The sequence below is a fragment of the Rana temporaria genome, chromosome 1 (assembly GCF_905171775.1).
Source record: "Rana temporaria chromosome 1, aRanTem1.1, whole genome shotgun sequence".
Taxonomy (NCBI): Eukaryota; Metazoa; Chordata; class Amphibia; order Anura; family Ranidae; genus Rana; species Rana temporaria.
This window is the reverse complement of record NC_053489.1, coordinates 442,149,222-442,170,185: the sequence shown is the minus strand read 5'-3', so window position 1 is coordinate 442,170,185 and position 20,964 is coordinate 442,149,222. Positions and strand designations below refer to the sequence as shown.

The 20,964-nt window shown below is 42.5% G+C and overlaps 1 protein-coding gene across 11 annotated transcripts in view; it reads right to left on the bottom strand.

The window, feature by feature from the left end:
• The window catches only part of PTPN13 (protein tyrosine phosphatase non-receptor type 13), a 350,570-nt gene that overhangs the window by 2,551 nt on the left and 327,055 nt on the right, over positions 1-20,964 (bottom strand). For 8 of the 11 annotated variants that reach the window (XM_040326640.1, XM_040326655.1, XM_040326642.1 and 5 more), the window contains 6 exons: positions 15,713-15,801; positions 14,519-14,667; positions 12,786-12,891; positions 8,599-8,936; positions 7,725-7,940; positions 2,610-2,672 (listed from right to left, as the gene is read on the bottom strand). In XM_040326640.1, the coding sequence (XP_040182574.1) occupies positions 2,610-2,672; positions 7,725-7,940; positions 8,599-8,936; positions 12,786-12,891; positions 14,519-14,667; positions 15,713-15,801 (961 nt within the window). The remainder of the gene's footprint in view (positions 1-2,609; positions 2,673-7,724; positions 7,941-8,598; positions 8,937-12,785; positions 12,892-14,518; positions 14,668-15,712; positions 15,802-20,964) is intronic. The other 3 variants (XM_040326643.1, XM_040326669.1, XM_040326674.1) reach the window with 1 other exon arrangement.

The window sequence follows — 20,964 nt, the reverse complement described above, 5'->3', positions numbered from 1 at the left end:
TGTGCATTCTACAACCCTTTCAAGCACCTTTTAATTACAAAAAAAGCCCAAAAAAGTTCACAGGCACCCCACAAATAGAGAAGAAAATAACAGATTAAATATCAGACAGTGCCTGTCCCCCCCCCCCCCCAATAGAGACCTCCATTACAGCAAGACAAACAAAAAAAAACATTACCTTCCAGGAGCCGCTGCAAAGATGTGGCCCTCCATTCACTGTCTCTGGACAGTTTGGGGGTAGCTGATGGAAGGAGGGGGTAGGTGACAGAGGGGAGGGGTGGGTTGACAGAGAGGGGGGGCTGACAGAGGGGTTGCTGACAGAGAGGGGAGTGGCTTACAGAGAAAGGTGGGCTGACAGAGAGGGGCGGGCTGACAGAGGTGGGTTGCTGACAGAGAAGGGGGCTGATGGAGGGGCGTTGTTGACAGAGAGGGGGCTGACAGGGGGGTTGCTGACAGAGAGGGGGGCTGACAGAGTGGGGGCTGACGGGGGTTGCTGACAGAGAGGGGGCTGACGGGAGTCGCTGACAGAGAGGGGGCTGACGGGAGTCGCTGACAGAGAGGGGGCTGACGGGAGTCGCTGACAGAGAGGGGGCTGACGGGAGTCGCTGACAGAGAGGGGGCTGACGGGAGTCGCTGACAGAGAGGGGGCTGACGGGAGTCGCTGACAGAGAGGGGGCTGACGGGAGTCGCTGACAGAGAGGGGGCTGACGGGAGTCGCTGACAGAGAGGGGGCTGACGGGAGTCGCTGACAGAGAGGGGGCTGACGGGAGTCGCTGACAGAGAGGGGGCTGACAGACGGGGTTGCTGACAGAGAGGGAGGCTTACAGAGAAGGGTGGGCTGACAGGGGGGGGGTTGCTGACAGAGAGGGGGGCTGACAGGGGGGTGGCTGACAGAGAAGGGGGCTGACAGAGAGGGGCGTTGCTGACAGAGGGGAGTGGCTTACAGAGAAGGGTGGGCTGACAGGGGAGGGTTGCTGACAGAGAAGGGGGTTGCTGACAGACAGGGGGCTGATGGGGGTTGCTGACAGACAGGGGGCTGACGGGGGTTGCTGACAGAGAGGGAGGCTGATAGAGAGGGGGTTGCTGACAGAGGGGGGTGGCTTACAGAGAAGAGTGGGCTGACAGGGGGGTGGCTTACAGAGAAGAGTGGGCTGACAGGGGGGTGACTTATAGAGAGGGGCGGGCTGACAGAGTGGAATGGCTTACAGAGAAGGGCAGGCAGACAGAAGGGGGGCACTGACAAGGGGGTTGATGACAGGGAGGGGGCTGACAGGGGGAGGTTGCTGACAGGGAGGGGGGCTGACAGGGAGGGGGGCTGACAGGGAGGGGGGCTGACAGGGAGGGGGGCTGACAGGGAGGGGGGCTGACAGAGGGGGAGCTTGCTGAAATAGAGGGGGCTGATAGGGGGGGTTCTTACAGAGAAGGGGCTGACAGGGGGGGTGTTGCTGACGGGGTTGATAACAGGGGGGTGTTGCTGATGGGGGTTGCTGACAGCCAGGCGGAGGCTTACAGAGAGGGGCAGGCTGACAGACCGGCGGGTGGAAGAGCGGATGACACAGACCTCATCCCAGGCACTGCAGGCAGTCAGAAGAAAGAGCGCGCCAGGCAGGGGGGCGGGACTCCGGGTGGCCGCGATCACCCACAGTCACGCACATGTATCAAATCCAGACAAGCCCTACAGCCCGCCCGCAGCCCGCTCCTGTGTCCTGACACCACGACAGCAGCGGTGCCGGGCTCCTGAGAGGCAGCACACCTTCCCTTCTCACTCGCTCACTGCGAGTGTCCTCACAGGCAGCCCGGTGCCGTGCTCCTCACAGGCAGCAGAGCAGGCTGAACGGGCTGGCAGGGGCGGCAGAATGCCGCCTCTCTAAATGTGCCGCCTGGTACCCATGGTACCACCCGGTCCCATCATAGGGCCGGCCCTGCTGATAATGTCAAATAAACAAACAACTGGGGAATCCAGCAGTCATGATATTGTTGAAGGAGAGACAGTTAAAGCCTAGTATACATGATGAGATTATTGGACGAATGATCGTTTTTTTTTTGCATGCATCCATATTGAATACAAATAGGTTACACAAGTACAAAAGTGCTGTAATGTATTTGTATAGTAGTTTTGGACGAAAGCTGTACTGACTAAATGAAAATCTGGTATTGTATGAACATTTTTTGTGTTTGCCACTTTGGAAAATTTTGGACGACAGCTGTGTACCAACGATCAGACTATCGTATGGTCACGTCAAAAGCGGAATTTCGTCCAGTTTTCTCAGCGTGTGTACCAAGCTATACATTACTACAGAGAAATATCCCCACTGGACCCTCAGAGTGACACAAAAAAGTGTTGTGTGATTCAACCCACTGCTGCTTACAAGAAGCTGAAATGTTAATTGGTAAGGAACTGGCCTGTAACAATAAAGAATAAAAATGACTTATTTTCAACCAGTCATTAACATGATTTTAAAAGAGATTCATTGGTTGACTTTGCTCTACAACATAGTTAATGTTCATATTCGATCATTCACTGGACTCTGACCAGTCCAACCAATCTAAACATGTACAATAAGTGCACAGACATAGTTGAAGGCGATTGTTAGGTTAGTACTATAATTTACCTCAGTTTGAATCATCCCATGTCTTTGAAGCCTCATTGTTCGAACCAGATCCGAAATACTGAACTAAAAAAAGAAAAAAAAAAGAAGAAGAAGTGAATACACATTGTAGTCATTCTGTTGCTTATCATATACTGCACACATTATGTCCGGTTCCTGTGGAACTGCCTGAAATTCACTAAGTGAATTGCCCTATGTACTGCTTCCTGACAACCGACAATCAAAAGAGCTGGGTAAAAAACAGTTGGCCAAACAACTGCTGCATCCAATCAGATGCAGGGCCATCTGTCAAAGTACAATAGTTACAGCGGGAGATTCGTCCATCTGCACTGTAAAGCTTGGTTGGAGGTATGTGTGTTTTTTTTTCTTGCAGCCTTTTCTTTTTTCCACTTTCTAATAAAAATGTGTTTCCACTGCTCAGGAATCAGTTGAACTTCGCTCAATGGGTGGCCCTGTCAACTGCTTTTGCGGGAAAGTCCTCGAATGAAAAATTGAAGGAGCCAGGCAGAAACTTGTTGGCTGTCGTGATGCATTCAATCAGATGCAGCCCCTGTTTGGGTATTTCTACAGGCAGTGGGGGTGATTGTCAAAATGCAATGGACACAGAGGGAGATTTGCCCATCTGCCTTGTATAGCATGGATAGAACACTAATGGGGAAAAGAACTAGTGTACAGTCAACTTAAATTTTCTATTTTTTAGATTCTACTGAAAATCCTATTTTCTTTCTTGTGATTATCTTAGTGAGGGGTGGTGGTGGTGTCGGGATCAGTATTGCATCATCATGCAGTACTTAGCATACCGTGCCTGTTGACCACTGCAATGCAGTGGTGCAATTTGGGAAAATAATAGACAAGACATTTTGCGTTGATCATGCGGTGGGTTTGCAAAAAAATAGACTCTCAATGCAGTCCCACTAAATGTGGTGTGAACCTAGCCCGAGTGTGAACTGTCTAAGCACAACCTCTCAGTTAGGTAAGCTACCCTTGTCATTACTAGACCCAGTACACTATTATCCTTATCCTTATCACACCCTGCATGATCTTTATCACCATGCTACCTTGTCCCCATTATGCAGAATTTGGGGCATCCTGCGGCTGCTGTTTGGTTGTTTATGGGCCTGTGAGACACCACCTTTCTCCTTTCCCTCCCCCCCTTTGGTTTGGTGCTTTCGGGTCTCCCCTCTCTGGTCTCCTTTCCCGCATGCACTAAGCTTGGTCGCCAGCACTCATAGCTACCCTATCTGGGTCTACTATATTACATATGTATGTTAAATGTATATATATATATATATATATATATATATATATATATATATATATATATATATATATATTACTCATGTGTTTTCTCCATTACTGTAGCACACTTGTAACAAAGGGCCCTTTGAAGAAGCGCCATATCTCAGCGCGAAACATGTCAGGCCACAGCGATTTCTTTGTCACCGTCTAGACCTCCAGTCTATGCAGTCCTTGGACCCTCTCCAGGAGTTCTACAATTCATAAGTGGTTGGAGGTTTTTTGTTTGCCTCTATCAACAGTATATTTCAATAACCATTTTATTTAAATTTTCTCATGTAATCATGTCTAAATATCAACTCCTGATGGTTCTCAATGAATACTGCAACGCTGTGTAACTTTGTTATTGTGCAAAATTAATCATATGGAGATTTTTTTAAACTGTTTAATATTAATTTTTGTAATAAATAATTTTTTATCAAAATCCCTTTTTTGTGGTGACCATTATCTTTACTAGTCTACAGTGCCCCCAAAGTCCATGACTCGCCCCTAGGTCATTTTTTTCTTTTTTGAACCTCTCAGTTATGTGTACTGATCATGCTCTTCACTCCAGAAGGAACATAATTCCTGTAATGTTTACTCGTTTTTTTCCCCCATAAATAAATGAAAATTAGAGATAAAATTGCATGTATACATTTTGAATGAAATTTAGAGGAGAGCTATGGTCATAGCATACACTTTAACTTTAAAACATCAACATTGTAATAAAAATACAAACAATGGTTATTTTTGATAATCCACTATAAACTTACTTGAAAACTATTCTGCCTGTGTACTGGCCATCTCTTCCCACAACTTCCTGGATTCCCTGCATGCTTTGCAGCTTCTCTGCCTTTTACTTTTCATTTCTAAGGACTATATATCCCATGGTACTTTGCTGCCTGCCTGTACTGATTTTGTCTCCTGAAACTCTGTAGTTCAGAAGGCAGGCTCTTTGAAATGTGTGACACAGCAGTGCCTACTCAAAAGGGAGCCTAGTGAATATGTGTCACAGAATTTAAATAAGTATATGTGTGGAGATGATCTTTTTTAGAACATTTTTATTGAGCTTAATAACAGGTTACAACATACATTTCAACATTAAGATGGTAAGCATTACCACTGTTGCATTATACTGAGAAATAAAGGAATCCCCCCTCCAGTTGTAATCTGTCCAGGTTATTATATGCATCCTCTCACCCATCACAGTACTGTTGATTTTCATCTTTGCTTACATTAGTCCATTCCCGCTGCCCCCTTCCTCCTCCTCCGCCAAGGTGTTTTTGGAATCAATCCACCTAAACCACACCTTCCTAAACTTCTTGGGGGCCCCCCTTGCCACATACGTCATTTTATAAAGGAGGTACATCTGTATTTATGTGTGGAGATCTTTACAAAGTAAGTTTGCAAACTAGATTGTTCAAATTATTAGGATGAGGCTAAAAATTTGTGAAATACAATGTGGAAATGAATCTACAAATGTGGGTGTCCTAGAATTTACATAGGTAGCCAAGAACAGTGATAACTGATAAAAGGCAGCAAAGGCAGAAAGCACAGCAAGTTACCAGCTCACAAGATTTTTGCAGGATCAACAGGCACATTGCACTTACTGAACAGAACACCACACTATCCATTGAATATTTACCAAACCAAAAGTTAGCAAATAAGTTAACTTTAGAGCAAATGTAAACCGCAAAATGTAAATTTGTTATATTTCTAATATATATATATATATATATATATATATATATATATATATATATATATATATATATAAAAAATATAATACAACCGGGTTTGACAATTTTGCTTGGAATCTAGGAGGCAGCTAAAACAGTTAGGAGCCAGAAAATGTGCCCTGTCCCGACGAGCTTGCACGCAGAAGCGAACGCATACGTGAGTAGCGCCTGCATATGTAAACGGTAATCAAACCACACGTGAGGTATCGTCGCGATTGTTAGAGCGAGAGCAATAATTCTAGCTCTAGACCTCCTCTGTAACTCAAAACATGAAACCTGTAGATTTTTTTAAACGTCGCCTATGGAGATATTAAAGGGTAAAAGTTGGTCCCCATTCCACGAGCGGATGCAATTTTGAAGCGTGACATGTTGGGTATCAATTTACTCGGCGTAACATCATCTTTCACAATAAAAAAAAATTGGGATAACTTTACTGTTGTCTTATTTTTTAATAAAAAAAAAAAGTGTATTTTTTCCCCAAAAAAGTGTGCTTGCAAGACCGCTGCGCTAATACGGCGTGACAGAAAGTATTGCAACGATCACCATTTTATTCTCTAGGGTGTTAGAATAAAAAATATATATATAATGTTTGGGGTTGAGGGAAGGAGATGGCAGTGAAAATAGTGAAAGATTACACATTAGAAAGCCGTTTAACTTGTAATGCCAATGGCCACCACCAGATGGCGCCAGCTCACAGAAGGAAGAGCTTGGGACTTCACAAGGCCGCGGCCTCAATTACTGGCCGTCGTGGACCCGCCGTGACAGGATCCTGTGCCTCCATGCGCCCCCACCTCCCCTGCCACGCAATCGCTGCGGGCCCGTGGTGAACGGTAATTGAGGCCGCTGCTTGCCCCAGGTCACAATTACTTGTCGCAATTGCGACCTGGCGCCCGGATTTTGTCGACCCCTGAAATACAAGGATGTGACCATAGCAACATACATCATTTAACCCTCTGCTTCTATATGCAAATCAAGCTAACTGTGCTTTAAAATGCAGGATTCTTGGTTTGCACTTAGGGCACATTTACACCCCCGTGTTGCAGTAATGTCCACTGTATTGTGTCCTATGGTGCGTTTGTTACTATGTGTGCTTTGGTGTGCCATTTATCGTGAATACCACCTCAACATGCTCCACAGCGCACTGTGCACTGGTGTAAATGGGCCCTTCTAAAAACATGCTCCAAATGGCAAACTGCATCAAAGTGATCTTTTAATTGGCTAATCCTCCCATTAGCTAATACCATGTGTTCATTTTCATGTCAGTACTCCAGATGACGCTGTCCGTTGTTTATATCAAATAATATTCCAGATTTCCATTCAATTCATTAGGGCTCATTTACACATACCACTCAAACATGCTTTTGTATTTATTTTTAATGTTTCAGTGATGCTTTAATGAAGCTTGGCAAATGCCCTGTGTGTGCTGATTTTCTATTTGTTTTAAAGGGGCCCAGTAGAACCCCATAACCATGAACCGACAGTGACTGCTGATGATGTCTTTACAGTTCCCTTTTTGGTTTCCCAAGATATTTCATACCTGTAATACCTCCAAAACAAAGCAGAACTAAAGCTTAAAAGCTGCAAGTGCTGCTAGAGAGCTTTGTCATGAGACTTCTATGGAGGCTTTGGAGAAGCTTTGAGTCACCCAAAAAATTGATCATTTTTGAAGCACAGCAAACACAACATGTAAACAGGACTTTAAGCTCACCATTTTATTTAGGAACATGTGCTTTCACTGACATTAAGGGCCGGTTCACACTGGGGCGGCATGACATCAGGGGCGACTCGGCAAGGCGTCCTGAAGACGACTTCAGAGGCGACTTGCAAAATGACTTCTGTATAGAAGTCAATGCAGGTTGCCCCGAGTCACCCCCGAAGTCGTACAAGAACCTTTTTCTAAATCGGAGCGACTTGGGTCGCTCCTATTAGATCAGTTCTATTGCATAGAATGGGACGCGACTTGTCAGGTGGCCGAGTCGCCTGACGAGTCGCCCCAGTGTGAACCAGCTCTAAGAGTGCTTTAAAAAAGTATGTCCAGTGCCACATTCTGAAGTGTAAACAAGCCCTTATACTACCCTGGATTATAAAGGCGAATTTTACTCACCTCTAAATCTTTACCGATAAGGCCCAGCAAGACATCTATACATATGAGTGTGCCTGATCGACCAATGCCTGCACTGCAGTGAGTGATGATGGGGCCATTCCTGTAGATGTGTCTCATGAAGGAGATGAAAGTGAGAAGTTGGTTTGGGTTTGTAGGTGTGTCATGATCTGGCCACGCAGTGAAGTTCAGGTGGGCTATGTGTCGTATTTCTGCAGTCTGTAACAAGAGATTAATAATGATCCACCATTAGTAAATACAAAAAAACATTTGATTTGGGATGGTTTTTTATTTTCTAAGAAATGCCATAAAATACCTTTTCCATTTTGAACTTGTATTAATATAAAATGGCGCATATAGTTCATTCGAATTGTGCAGGAGTTGTAGGATTTTTTTTTTATATTTGTAAGTAATTACTCCTACATTGAAATTAAGCATGGCGAACAGTAGCTCAAGGTGAAATAAAAATTAAAATAAGTGAGCACAGTCAACTCATGTTTCAATGATAGTCAGTCTGCCTGACAGAGAACCAACATTTGTAATTAATGTTTATTTGTAAAGGAAAGACTATACATATTGTAAACACAGACCTAAAACATCAGTTAAAAATTTAAACTTTAAAATGGCTATAATAACAAAAACTTCCATGGTTTCCCTCTAAACCAGTAATGGTGGCGCTCCTTTCAAAGCCCAATCCAGGTTTTAGGCACTGTCACAAACATATAAAACAGGGGTTGGGAGGTCATTCAAATGCATGAGTATTACTGCCAAGTATTTCAAGTTGCAATGCCCCCTCTGTGCAGACAACTATGTCTGCAAAAATATATAAATGCAATAGGCTGAACTTCTAGGAATCTATCTTGGCAAGAAAACGTACCTGAATATCTTGCAACTCCAAGATTCTTAGGAAAAAACTCTCCAGTTGCTGTGTTCTCAATAATGTCAGTTGAAGTCCATTATTTATCCGTAATGGCCTGTTGGGCCCATCAGGCCAATATCTTTGGCATTTTATCTTCCCTCCTTCAACTTCCTGGGTCATCATGGCAATCAAAGTAGAATTCTGTTCCCATACCATTTGCCAAAAATCTGGTACTGTACTAGGGAGAGGTCCTTGGCATGCAATGTAAGTGAATTCTTCACTGCCAACAGGCATCTTGATAAAACTTGCATTGATATAACCATCATCTGTTCCAAGATGGACTCTAGTGGTATCATCTAGAATAGTATAATGTACAAGCAAAAAGATATAACTAATATATTTTTACCTACAAAGTTAGATATTTTTTCAATCCATTCACACTTGTGCAACATGTAATGTGACTTTGGACATCAAAGTCGCATGACAAGTTGCAGCCCATTTTTTTCAAAAGGACCTGTTCAAATCAGTGCAAACTAAAGTTGCAGTGACTTTGAAAAGGTGCCTGCACTATTTTGGTGCAACTTTGGTCCAGAGAATGTAAAGTCGGATCACAATCGCATTGAAAGTTGCACTGGAAATGGTGCCAGAAAGAGAGATAATCTGGTGCATTAAAAAGAGTAGTCCACGATGTTAATGGAGTAGTAGATACAGTCTCTATATCTGACGTGACAAAGGCTGGGTCAGTGGCTGCTGCTGTAAAGAGCTAGAAAGTACTCTGTAGGCAAAGGAGAGCATCATTGGCGGCCTGATGGAGCATGCACCCACCACCCTCCGCTTCCTGTGCCAACACCATCCCTGCTCTCCCAGGGTCCCCGGATCATCCAGGAAGCACTGGACCCCAGCAGCACCGCCGAATGCCCCATACTACTGCAGGATTCAGTGTGATCTGACCGGCCAGCTGCAGCGGTGTCTGCCTACCTATGTAGGTTGCCAATCTGCATGTTTTAAAAAAAAAACACTGAAATGCTACACTTAGAAGGGACTGCTCTCTCTTTGCACTGGAAATTGTGCGACCATAGAGGCGCGCTAATGTGAATGGAGCCTAAATGCATATGCAAACACTGGTAACATATCAGTTTGTGAAACAAACCTCTCTGTGACTACCACAGTTTTATTCTGCAAAATACCCATACAAATATACAACCAGAAAAATGCTGGATCTACACATTTTTACTTTATTCCACCACACAAACTTTAAAATTGTTAAAAAAAAACAAAAAAAGACACGTTCATTCACAACTACAATCTTATGTTACTCTTTAATCGTGTCCAAAAGCAGGCACAGAACTACTGCTCATTATGATATACCCATACAATGTCATTGCAATTTTTTTCAAAGCTGAACTCCAGGCATTATTTGTATTGCATATTTACATTGGTCCAGCTTGGCACAATGCATTAACTCATACTTTATGCATTAAAGGGGAAGCTGGAAATCAATGCAGTAGTCGGCGATACAATAGTGATCGTTTCAATCTTTCACCTTGCCCAATCAGAGAACGCCTTGTACTCATTTTAAAAATACAGGGTGTTCTATGAATGGTGATGATTCCAGGCGACCAAACCCCCTGTGGTCAGTATGCACTGGAACAGGCACTACCATAAAACCTAGCAGGACCCAAAAAATCGTGTCAATCACTGTAGTAGAACAGTCACGAACATTCTCATCAGACACGATCCTGGGATGGGCTAAGAAATAAAAAAGTGCAGCAGCTACAGCCAGCTGCGAACTGGTAACGGCACAGATCGATGTGCATATTCGCCAGCACATTACTGATCTTCAATTAATGTCCAGAAGCGTCAATTTAAAGTGATGACATTACAGTGGAAGAGTGCAATGTTTTAGGGCAATGCAGGACCCCTTTGTCAGGCACCAACTATTACAACAATTTTCAGCTTCCCCAGTAGGGAAGTAACCCACCAGATCTCACAGTAGTAGCGCCGACTGCTACAGTGCTTTCCAGCTTCTCCAACAGTTCATAAGATGCCCCAGTTGAAGTCCACTTGGACGAAACGCGTCGGGCTTGCTATACTTGCACCCCATATTGCTTTTATCCATTTTTATGCTGAAGTGATCACTTTTATGTAATTTGGTTTTATTACAATAAAACCTATCCTCTCTTATCTGCACCATCCGGAGCATTGTGTTTTTTCTTTCTCCTGCATGACCTGCTTGGATACAAAGTTTTTCATACTCCACGATTGTGCTCACCTTCCTTCAGTGGACACCACTGTCTACACCACCGTTTGTCGATTTAAACAAGCTGACCTTCTGTTTCTGTCTACGAATCTGAGTTGGAGCAAGTACACCCTCGGTGAGGTTCCAGTCCAGGCTTACAGCCATCCATCGGGACATCCTGTGTTGAGTCTACTATTGGGCCATCGTCCAGCCGAGCAGATTCGAGTGGAGTCCTTCCATGCGTTTATGATCTGTTGTCGCTGACAAGCAGATCCACGCTATCCGGTAAGAGTATTCCATCTACTCCTGTCTTTACCGTGCAGAAAGTCTTTCCTATGATGAGGATGTGGCCATATACCTCCTATTGATGGACTTTTGTTTTGTGTTTCTTTCATTTTTATGGACACTTATTCACAGGTCACTGTGATCCTATCACATTGATGCATGGTTTTCACTTGTATACTCCTTATAAGTGTTTCTTATTAGCGCTACGTATTTTTTCACCAGTTCAGAAGGTATGCGTAATGCATTGTGTCAAAATGGACTGCGCAAAGCATCACCTGCAGTTCATTGTAGCATACACAGGTAACTCATGGAAGTTCGGTCATAAGCATGATACACAAATATCCATGGGTGTAGCAACAAAAAAAACTTGCTATATGAAAACAAATGTTTTCCCCACATACTAGCAAAACATTTATGGCTTTATTTTGCCATTGTCCAATCTTCTGAGGGCAGCAGCATAACCCAATGTACCGTACCCGAGTACATCATCCTGTCCAGCTAATGTACAAATTTAGAAATGAATCCTTGCTGCCAGGAATGAGGTGGCTCTTTAACCACTTGCCTACTGGGCACTTTTACCCTGTTCCTGCCCAAGCCAATTTTCAGCGCTGTGACACTTTGAATGACAATTGTGTGGTCATGCAACACTGTACCCAAACTAAATTTTTATATTTTTTCACACAAAGAGAGCTTTCTTTTGGTGGTATTTAATTACCACTGGGTTTTTTATTTTTTGCTAAATAAACTAAAACTTTGAAAAAATAAAACAATAACTTTTTTATAGTTTGTTATAAAATTTTGCAAACAGGTGAGCTTTCTCCTGCACTGATGGGCACTGATGAGGCTGCACAGATAAGCGGAACTGATGGGTGGCTATTGATTGGCAGCACTGGCATGTACTGTTGGGACTTCACTGATAATCAGTAGCCAGTTTTAGGCTCTTTTTGTAGAAGCCGGTTATGGGCTTATTTCTCCCTTCCTCAGGCTGTCTGCGTGAGGAAAGGAAAGCCAATAACCAGCTTCTGTGATCGGCTCTTTACCTCAATCTGCGATCAGCAGTGTCCCGGAGGACATGCATGATGGGCAAGATCACGGGACGTAGTCATATGACAGCCTCTCAGAACTGGTCGGCAATGCTGTAGCCATCATTCGGCTATAGCACGGTCAGCAAGTGGTTAAATGGATCTTGAATCCTGAGGCTAGCTGGATGGGCTCCTGATTGAGTTATCAATGTGATTTGCTCCACTATGATTACATGATTAGGAGCTAATCATACTGGTTAATGATCAATGCTGTTGCTGACAGTTCAGTCAGAGTGCTATAGGTGCTATTTGAGCACACTCCTATGACAAAATAAAAGTACACATATATGCGGGAGCTTCGTGTTAAAGTCTTCTTAAGCTTCCTAAAGATTTGAGATCTGTCATCTCTGGAGCTGTGTATAGCAAGCTTTTGAGTATTAATTAAATACATAATTCCTAAAGTGTAGAGGGGAGGGGGGATGAATGTGCTAGGGGGGCTGTTTTGTTAATGCTAGTGTAGTGACATCATAAACATAAGTTTCGAATTTGCCTTTATCACTACCTTAAATTTGTAGGCAGTTACAGAAATGAAAATTACATATAATAAAACTGTTAAGGAACAAACTAAAAGTGTACAATTTTTAAATGTAGGGACCTACATGGTAATATGTTCTTGTATCTGTTTTTCTTTTTGTTTTCTTTGCTTTGTCCAATAAGGCATTCATCAAGTGGTTTTAAATCCTGAAGTCTCTGTAGAGATAAAAACTAATCATCCAAAATGGACAATAAAAATATATTTGAAAATATTTAAGCCACATAAAGCACATAGTTACATTCAGATACAAGTAAATATGCTAAGCATGTACAAAGACAACACTTCAGTTCAATATATTGTGTTTTACATGGAATGGAGTTTGCAATTCACAGACAATAAAAGAAGAGGATGCAGTCAGGCCCTAGGCTGAAAAATATGAACTAGTTCTGTGCAAGCTCTTGGCCGTTCAAGCTTTATAACGTTTTCAACATTGATCATATAGATATAAGTGGGATTAAGGCCTGGTTCACACTAGTGTGATGCCAGACATTGCATGCGATTCGCACTGCATTGCTGTGCAGATCACATGCGATGTCTGTGCAATGCGATTTTAGCCATACAAACTGTATGGCTGAAATCACATCGCATTCGCACCAAACTGGTGCAGGACCCTTTTTTTGGTCCGCACTGTAATCGAATTGCACGTGTTGAAACCTTTGCAATCCGATTTCTGCACCATTTCACAGTTCGCACAGCGATCCAATCTGGGGCGGTCATTAACTTTACATTGACACCCACAGCAGTTTGTAGATCTTAGTGTGAACCACTGTGCGATTCTGGTGGAAACCAAACTGGATTCGCAAGGTTCTTGCATCGCACTAGTGTGAACCTTAGTGCTGTATATTCTCAGGGTGCTTCTTAAAGGAAATGTATTGAGAGGTACTGCCATTGCTAACTTCCAGAAAATACCACTTGCATGGCTGCTATATAGATCCTCAAAAGAATAAAAAACTGCAGACCAAGTGTTCCCACTTAATACTTAATTGGCTCAAGATTGGGACTCAATTTATATCAAAGCCAAAAGGATTCACATGACAGCAAGGTGACTATCGCATCTGCTGCCTATTTTATTTAGCTCTAGATAACAGTTTATAAGCGTACTCCCGAATCCCTAGTATTATGGCACCCAATCAAAACTGCTTGGCCTCTGTACAATAAATTACATATATATCTGATATCCCAAACTTTAGCCTGTTTGTCAAAAATCCTTGTTATTTCCCTGCCCTTACCTTATGTATGCTTGAACACAAGATTGTTTGTACCTTGTTCTGTACCACGTTTCATCTCTTCTGGTTGTCAGTTGTTTGTTGTCACTCTGAGTGTAATAGGGGGCCGCAATCTGGGAACTGTCTGTAGCAAAGCCCATCATCCCTTGCATGGTGCTCTGGTGAACAGCAGACAGTTCCTTAGACTCTGCTCTTTGGCCCCCTTTATGGCCTACATTCACCAGGTGATGCAGACTACCTCTGACATCTGGAATTCCTTCTACCCTTCTAATTAAAATCACCAGCGCTTGTAATGTATTTAAACATTAGGTAACTTCAATCAGAAGGATACCTGTGTAGTACAGTACTTTGTAATGGAGTGGATCACTCATTTATTACAGGTATTTATACTTCACGTTAGGGGGTTTTAATTTAATTTAGTTTGAAGTGGACAATGATGTGGGTGTCTTGGACACACATACGGGTTTACCTAACGAGACTGAAGTGAGGATCAACTGACAGAAATTCCCCTCCCTTAGCTGGACACATTGTCCATTTTGGCATTAAAGCATTTTTTTTCAAATGTCCTTACCTCAAACTCCTTGGCAGGGGCATTCTGATCAAGCATGCTTTTTATCTGTCGTATGACCATCTTTAAGTTATTTCCTGAATACTGGCCTGATGGCTGTACTCGAACAAGAGGAAGATTGGACAGCTTCTCATTTGTTACTCGAAAGGAATCTTGAAGGGAGATACAAAGACAAACTATTAATGTTCATTTTTTTACATTTGAGAAACAATGTAGATGCCACATTTCAGAAAGCAAGTATGTACTGTTTTTGCCAAGAAACAGCAGTGCTGACATCAGTGATGCAACAACAAAATTAGGTCCTGACTGAAAATGATTCCATACACGCAAACTGCCAATTTCTATATTATTTTTAGTGTACTATAATCAACTATTCAAAGCTACATAGGAACACGCCAACTTGATTTGACAGTAAGTGGTCGTGATCCCATGTGTGGAATTAAGGAATACAAAGGAGGCTCAAAGGAAAATACTAGCTTTTATACACAGAATTACACTACATTTTACTTAACACTAAAGGCAAGACCAAGTCTGAATAAACATGTTACATTCTAGAGTAGATCGATCAGTGCTAGCTGGTCCTGTGTGGCTAACTTTTCTCAACAGATTTCTCTCTCTCACAGGAAATCTGTGCAAACAGTGATAAAACCAGCAAATGGCTGTATGCTTTTAGATACAAAGTGTAGTGTAAAGTGTATGTCCAACAAAAACTTTCATAGTTTTGTTCTGGATAGAGCAGAGAGGAATTCAACCCCCTGTAGGGTTTTTATTGCTATCTGGGGCTCAGAGATTTCCTCTCATTTTCTGCCCTGCTGACAATGTTTTACCAGACAGGCAACACAGACATAAATAAAAATAGATTTTTAGCAAAGCAGGGGAAGGTTAGAACTATTTTTTTTTTATTTCTCTGTGTCCCTGTTGTAGATTTGTTATCACTTTCTGTTTGGTAAACCTGTCGTCAACGAAACAAAAATCTCGCTAAACGGGGCCTCAGATAGCAGTAAAAAAAATCAGACAGGGGTTCAAATTCTTGTTCACTGCACCCAACACTAAAAACAAGGTTTTTGACTAGGCACAAACAAAGTATTTTAGAAAATAATTTATCATGCAAACCCATCTAAAAAAACAGTGACGGCTCCCCAACACCCCCCCCCCCCCAAGATCAGGCATTTAGCGTAATAGATAGAAAAATCTTACCGAACAAATCCTGAGATATTGACTGTATGATTTTGTCATTGCCTGCAACTTCATTGTGATGTGGCCCAGTGGCGTGTTGTCTTTGCAGTCTAAAAGAAATCAAAGTACTTAGTACTGTGATGTTCTCAGCAAGGAAAGGTTTAGTCGTGATAATCATGCAGCACATCTGATCAGTATTTAAAATATTTTGTTTATATTTACCATTAATAAATAAGAATTCTTACTTACATTTTAAATTCCTTATCATTGACTACAGATCTGGACAAAGTACAGGACAAAGAACTTGTATTCATAGGCAATGGGTTCTATAGAAGCTACCTTCGGGTGATTGGACACTGGCAAAAATTTGCTAGAGCCACCCTTCTAAAGCCCCACCCTCTCTGTGTGACTCCAGTTTTTTTTACCACAGACAAATTCCCGTGCCCTGCACTGTACGCCAAGATATGAAATGTATAGGTAAGCCAAAAGTCATTATCTAATCGTACAGTACAGAACAAAACTGGTATTCATAGACCTTTGAAATATCCCTCCAAGCAATAAACCGAGTGGTGGGCAACATAAAAAAAAAAAACTGCCAATAGGCCCACGAATAAAGATAAAGGTAGAATCTAAAAACACTTCGATAACAAACTGAAGCAACTTGCATCAGCTGAGGCCTGAACATCGACCTGGTAGAACTTGGAGAACATGTGAACAAAGAACAAGATGGTGGCCTTGCAAATCTAGGACACAGATGCTTACTGCTGAAAAACACAAGAGACACCAACAGTCCTGATGGGGAAGAGAGGAACCCTTTTCTTAAAGTGGTTCTAAAAGCAAGTTTTTTAACCACTTGCCAACTGCCTTCTGCATATACAATGCAGCAGCGCGCCAACGGGTCCGGCAGACTCAATGTATCAATGTCTCTGGTCCCCAAAAAGTGTCACTTGGGGTCAGATTTGTCTGCCGCAATGTTGCAGTCCCGCTAAAAATCGTAGATCGCCGCCATTACCAGTAAAAAAAAAAAAAATTTCAAAAGTCCCTAAATCTATTCCCTATTTTGTAGACGCTATAACTTTTGTGGAAACCAATCAATATACGCTTATTGCATTTTTTTGCATAAATATATAGAAGAATACATATTGGACTAAACTGATGAATAATTCGTTTTTTTTATATTTTTTGGGGATAATTATTATCGCAGAAAGTAAAAAAACATTTTTTTTTAAAAAAACTGTCACTTTTTTTGTTGATGGCGCAAAAAAACCCCCCCAAAAAACGCAGAGGTGATTAAATACAACCAAAAGAAAGCTCTATTTGTGGAAAAAGAACATTAATTTTGTTTGGGTGCAGCGTCACACGACGCAATTGCCAGTTAAAATGATGCAGTGCTGTATCGCAAAAAATGGCCTGGTCATTAAGGAGGTTAATACATTCTCTGCATTAAAAAAAAATCTTTGCATGTCAGTTCCCTCCAGCCCCCCTCAAATACTTACCTGAGCTGAAACTCAATTCAGAGTTGTGTCCATCTGCAGCAGCGCAGCTCTTCTCTCTCCTCTCTCACAGAAGGCTCAGCAGCAGTGGAGGCCATTGGCTCTTGCCAATCAAACCTGTAAGCAGAGAGCGGGGCCTGAGCTGGGTGTGTTTCAATGTATGCATACAGCTCGGCTCGTGAGCGAGCCTGCAGGTGTGCCCCTGTAGCAAGCGGCTTGCTATAAGGGCTCGCTTAAAAGAGGAGGAGCCTGAAGCACCAGTGGGGGACTCCAGAGAGGATGTTTGGGGCCACTCTGTGCAATGTAATTGCACAGAGATGGCAAGTATACCATGTTTATTATTTTAATAGAAAAAATACCTTTATAGTCAATTGTTTACACTTATACAACGACCCCAAGTCTTTAAAGAGGGGAATCCCTAAGGCCCCTTTCACACAGGGCACGTCCGTTTTGACAAACTCTGCTTGCTCAGCGGGGATCAATCCGCTGATCTCCGCTAAGCGGGTGGATGACAGGACTGTCTCCACTCACTGTGCAGAGACCTGTCAGAGCCCCACTGTCCTCTATGGGAGATTAACTGAAAACGCATCCACCTGTCCATTTTCATCTGATTCTATCCGATCAACGTAAAATAGGGTTTCCATCTGTCTTCATTTGGTGGACAGGATCGAATCGGATAGCAGCGGATGCCAGCGGGCATGTCACCGCTAACATCTGTCGCTCCATAGAGGTGAATGGAGCGTCCGATCAGGTCAGCCTGAAAACTAGACAGGCGGACCTGATCGGACAGCATGTGTGAAAGGGGCCTAAAGCTCAAGTTATGAAGGTTGTTGAATATGAAGTGGAATGTGGATGACTCAGTTAGGGGAGACCTGTTGAAATCATTCAAGAAAATAAATTCACTACCGGGTGATTCCCTGTTGGGATATATAAAGAAATATAAAAAAAGGGGGAGGACTATGGGGAGACACGCAAAATAGGTATGCATTCACACCAGTCAGGACATATTTATAACATCAGGAAATACTTGAAAATTCTGTTTGATGAAAAGGATCTACATGTGTTCCTACATGTGTACATTCAGGAAAATCCATCAATAACTTACAGGAGAGGAAGGAATTTGAGGGACCTTCTGGTCCAAAGCCATTTCGAAAGTGTTCCAACAGCAAAACTAAATCTGGCTTGGCTACCGGAAAAACCAAAGGGTCATATTGTGGTCACTGCAAGGCGTGTGCGTTTATACCAACAGTTAAACAATTTGTCAATTCTAATAGAGAGAATGTGGAAATTCATTATTTTTTCAATTGTAGTTTGATCGATGTGGTGTACATAACTAGTTGTTCATGCCCCCTCCTATATGTAGGAAAGACCATCAGACAGTTAAGATGATGGGACCTGGAACACAATAACGATGTTATTTTAGGAAAAAAAAGGCCAATAGCAAGGCAGTTTCATCTAGACATGAAGGGAAATCTGAATGCCTTAAATTTTGGGTGGTGCATGATGCCAAGTTAGGTCCTAGGTGACAAAAAAACTTTTGAAAATGGAAGTGAAGTGGATCTTAAAATTCGGGTCCAAAGCACCATATTGCCTCAATGAAGGCTTTACATACTGTATTTATTGGCATATAACACTCACTGTTTTACCCTGAAAATAGAGGTTAAATTGTGACTATTATATGCAGGGGGCTGTGGAAAGTTTTTTTCCTGAAACTTCCCTCTTAAAGTTAGGTTGCGTGTTATACGCCGATAAATACGGTACTTGCCACAGGCATATGATTAAAACTTTATAAGGGATTAGGATATGGTTTTGCCAGAATCTGATATGTGCCTTTCCTTCAATCATCTCGCTCACAGTGTATGCCCAGATTCCACACCCACTGCTGAATGAGGAAACAAAATGTGTAACACGATGTGCACATTCTAAAGAATGTAGAAAGCTGAAGACAGCAGATATGTAGGAGGATTTGTTTCATCTCTGTATCATCTGAGGCAGTTCACTTCACTGGGCATATGTGAGGATTTACATTCATTTTAAGGTTTGTAATGCTGTCTTCATAACGCATGGCATTAAGCACGGTTGTGGTGGGTGTGATGACATGGCCAAGCCCCCAGCTTGATAGAAGGGGAAAACACAATTTTGCTGCCATGTGCTCTGTTGACACACTTTGTGTGACAACCCCACATTTTTATACCCCTGATAAAGTCTTTTTTTAGTAGGTGAAACATGTTGGGTTTGGGAGTAATTTTTGCACTATAACACTTTATGATCATTTTTTTTTGGAATGTGCCTGGATCCGTAAATGGAGACTACACAACCTGGTTTCTTAGCTGGTGGAAGAGGAATAATGCACTGACAGTTTAGGACTGGAACCAGGCTGAAAATAGGAGCTGGGGTGTGACGGGCTGTAACCACTTGCTTACTGGGCAAGTGCGACGTGCCTCCCAAACAAAATTGACGTCCTTTTCCCCCCCCCCCCCAATAGAGCTTTCTTTTGGTGGTATTTGATCGCCTCTGCGGTTTTTATTTTTTTGCGCTATAAACAAAAAAAAAGAGCGTAAATTTTTGCTATAATAAATATGCAATTCTTTTTAAAAAAAAAATAATTTTTTTTTCAGTTTAGGCCGATATGTATTCTACATATTTTTGGTAAAAAAAATAAAATGATAATAAACAAATCGCAATAAGCGTATAGTGATTGGTTTGCGCAAACGTTTTTGCGCCCCCCAGTGGCCGGAGGACCCGAGGCCATAAAAAGACAGCCTCCCGGATTTATAGAGCCACCTGGAGGCCGTCTTTTTACTATGGCCCCGGACTGAAGTAGTTAAGGAGTCTAGCCAAGCCCTTCAGTAGCTACTGACTACATTTAGCACTTAGTCCATGTCTATAGCTAGTTGAGGGGTATCGCAGATAGTGAGAGCAATGATCACCACCGTTTACGATTTCCCTTCCATCAGTCACGACAGCTTATCTGACACTCCACAATCCAGCAGACACGATCCAAAAGAATTCCCTCAGAGAGACAGAGCTCTGTGTTCTGAGTCAAAATGTATGAACACTTTTAATGGTAACTTAGCTTTCTAATTAATTTTTCTCAGTCACCCTATGCCCAAAAGGGACACAGGTTGACCTTAGACCCAAGAGTTATTAGTTATGCTGGCACAGGAGTACCCCTCATCCTGCAAAAGTCTGTTTGTCATGGGTCATTCCGTTACAGCGAGTATATCCTTGTGTTAGATTGGAATTCCAGACCACCTTTGGGAGTATTTTTTTCTCCTTGCATCCAATAAAACTTTAGCCTTTTTGTATATTGTAGTGAAGTGACCCAAGGATGGGATGTTTCCACGAGATTAACATCATGCCACTGTAGTCTTTAAATAGTTTTGGCTTTTCCCTATGAGTAGAGTTTATACAGAAACTGTTTAGATTATGGATATGTTTTATCTTGTATAAAAGAAAAAATATGTTTTATGCCTAAATGGGTTTTGATGCATGGGTAAAGCGCGTCCCCATTTTTTTTTCTCTTGATCAGTGCTGCCTAAGGCCGGCCATACACGGTTCAAATACGTCAAATCGTGCCACAGGAATCCGGCAGCCGCAGCAACCTGGCCACGTGAAAAAAACAAAAAAATGGACCACGACCCTGGACCTGTATACAACCCCTCAGCTAACTACAGAAGCTGCACTTCTTGCCAAAGTAGACTCCTGTCACAGGATCCAGTGCCAGAAGCAAACATTACAAGCTGGCTTCACATATTTGGGTCCAGGTACAGGTCCCAA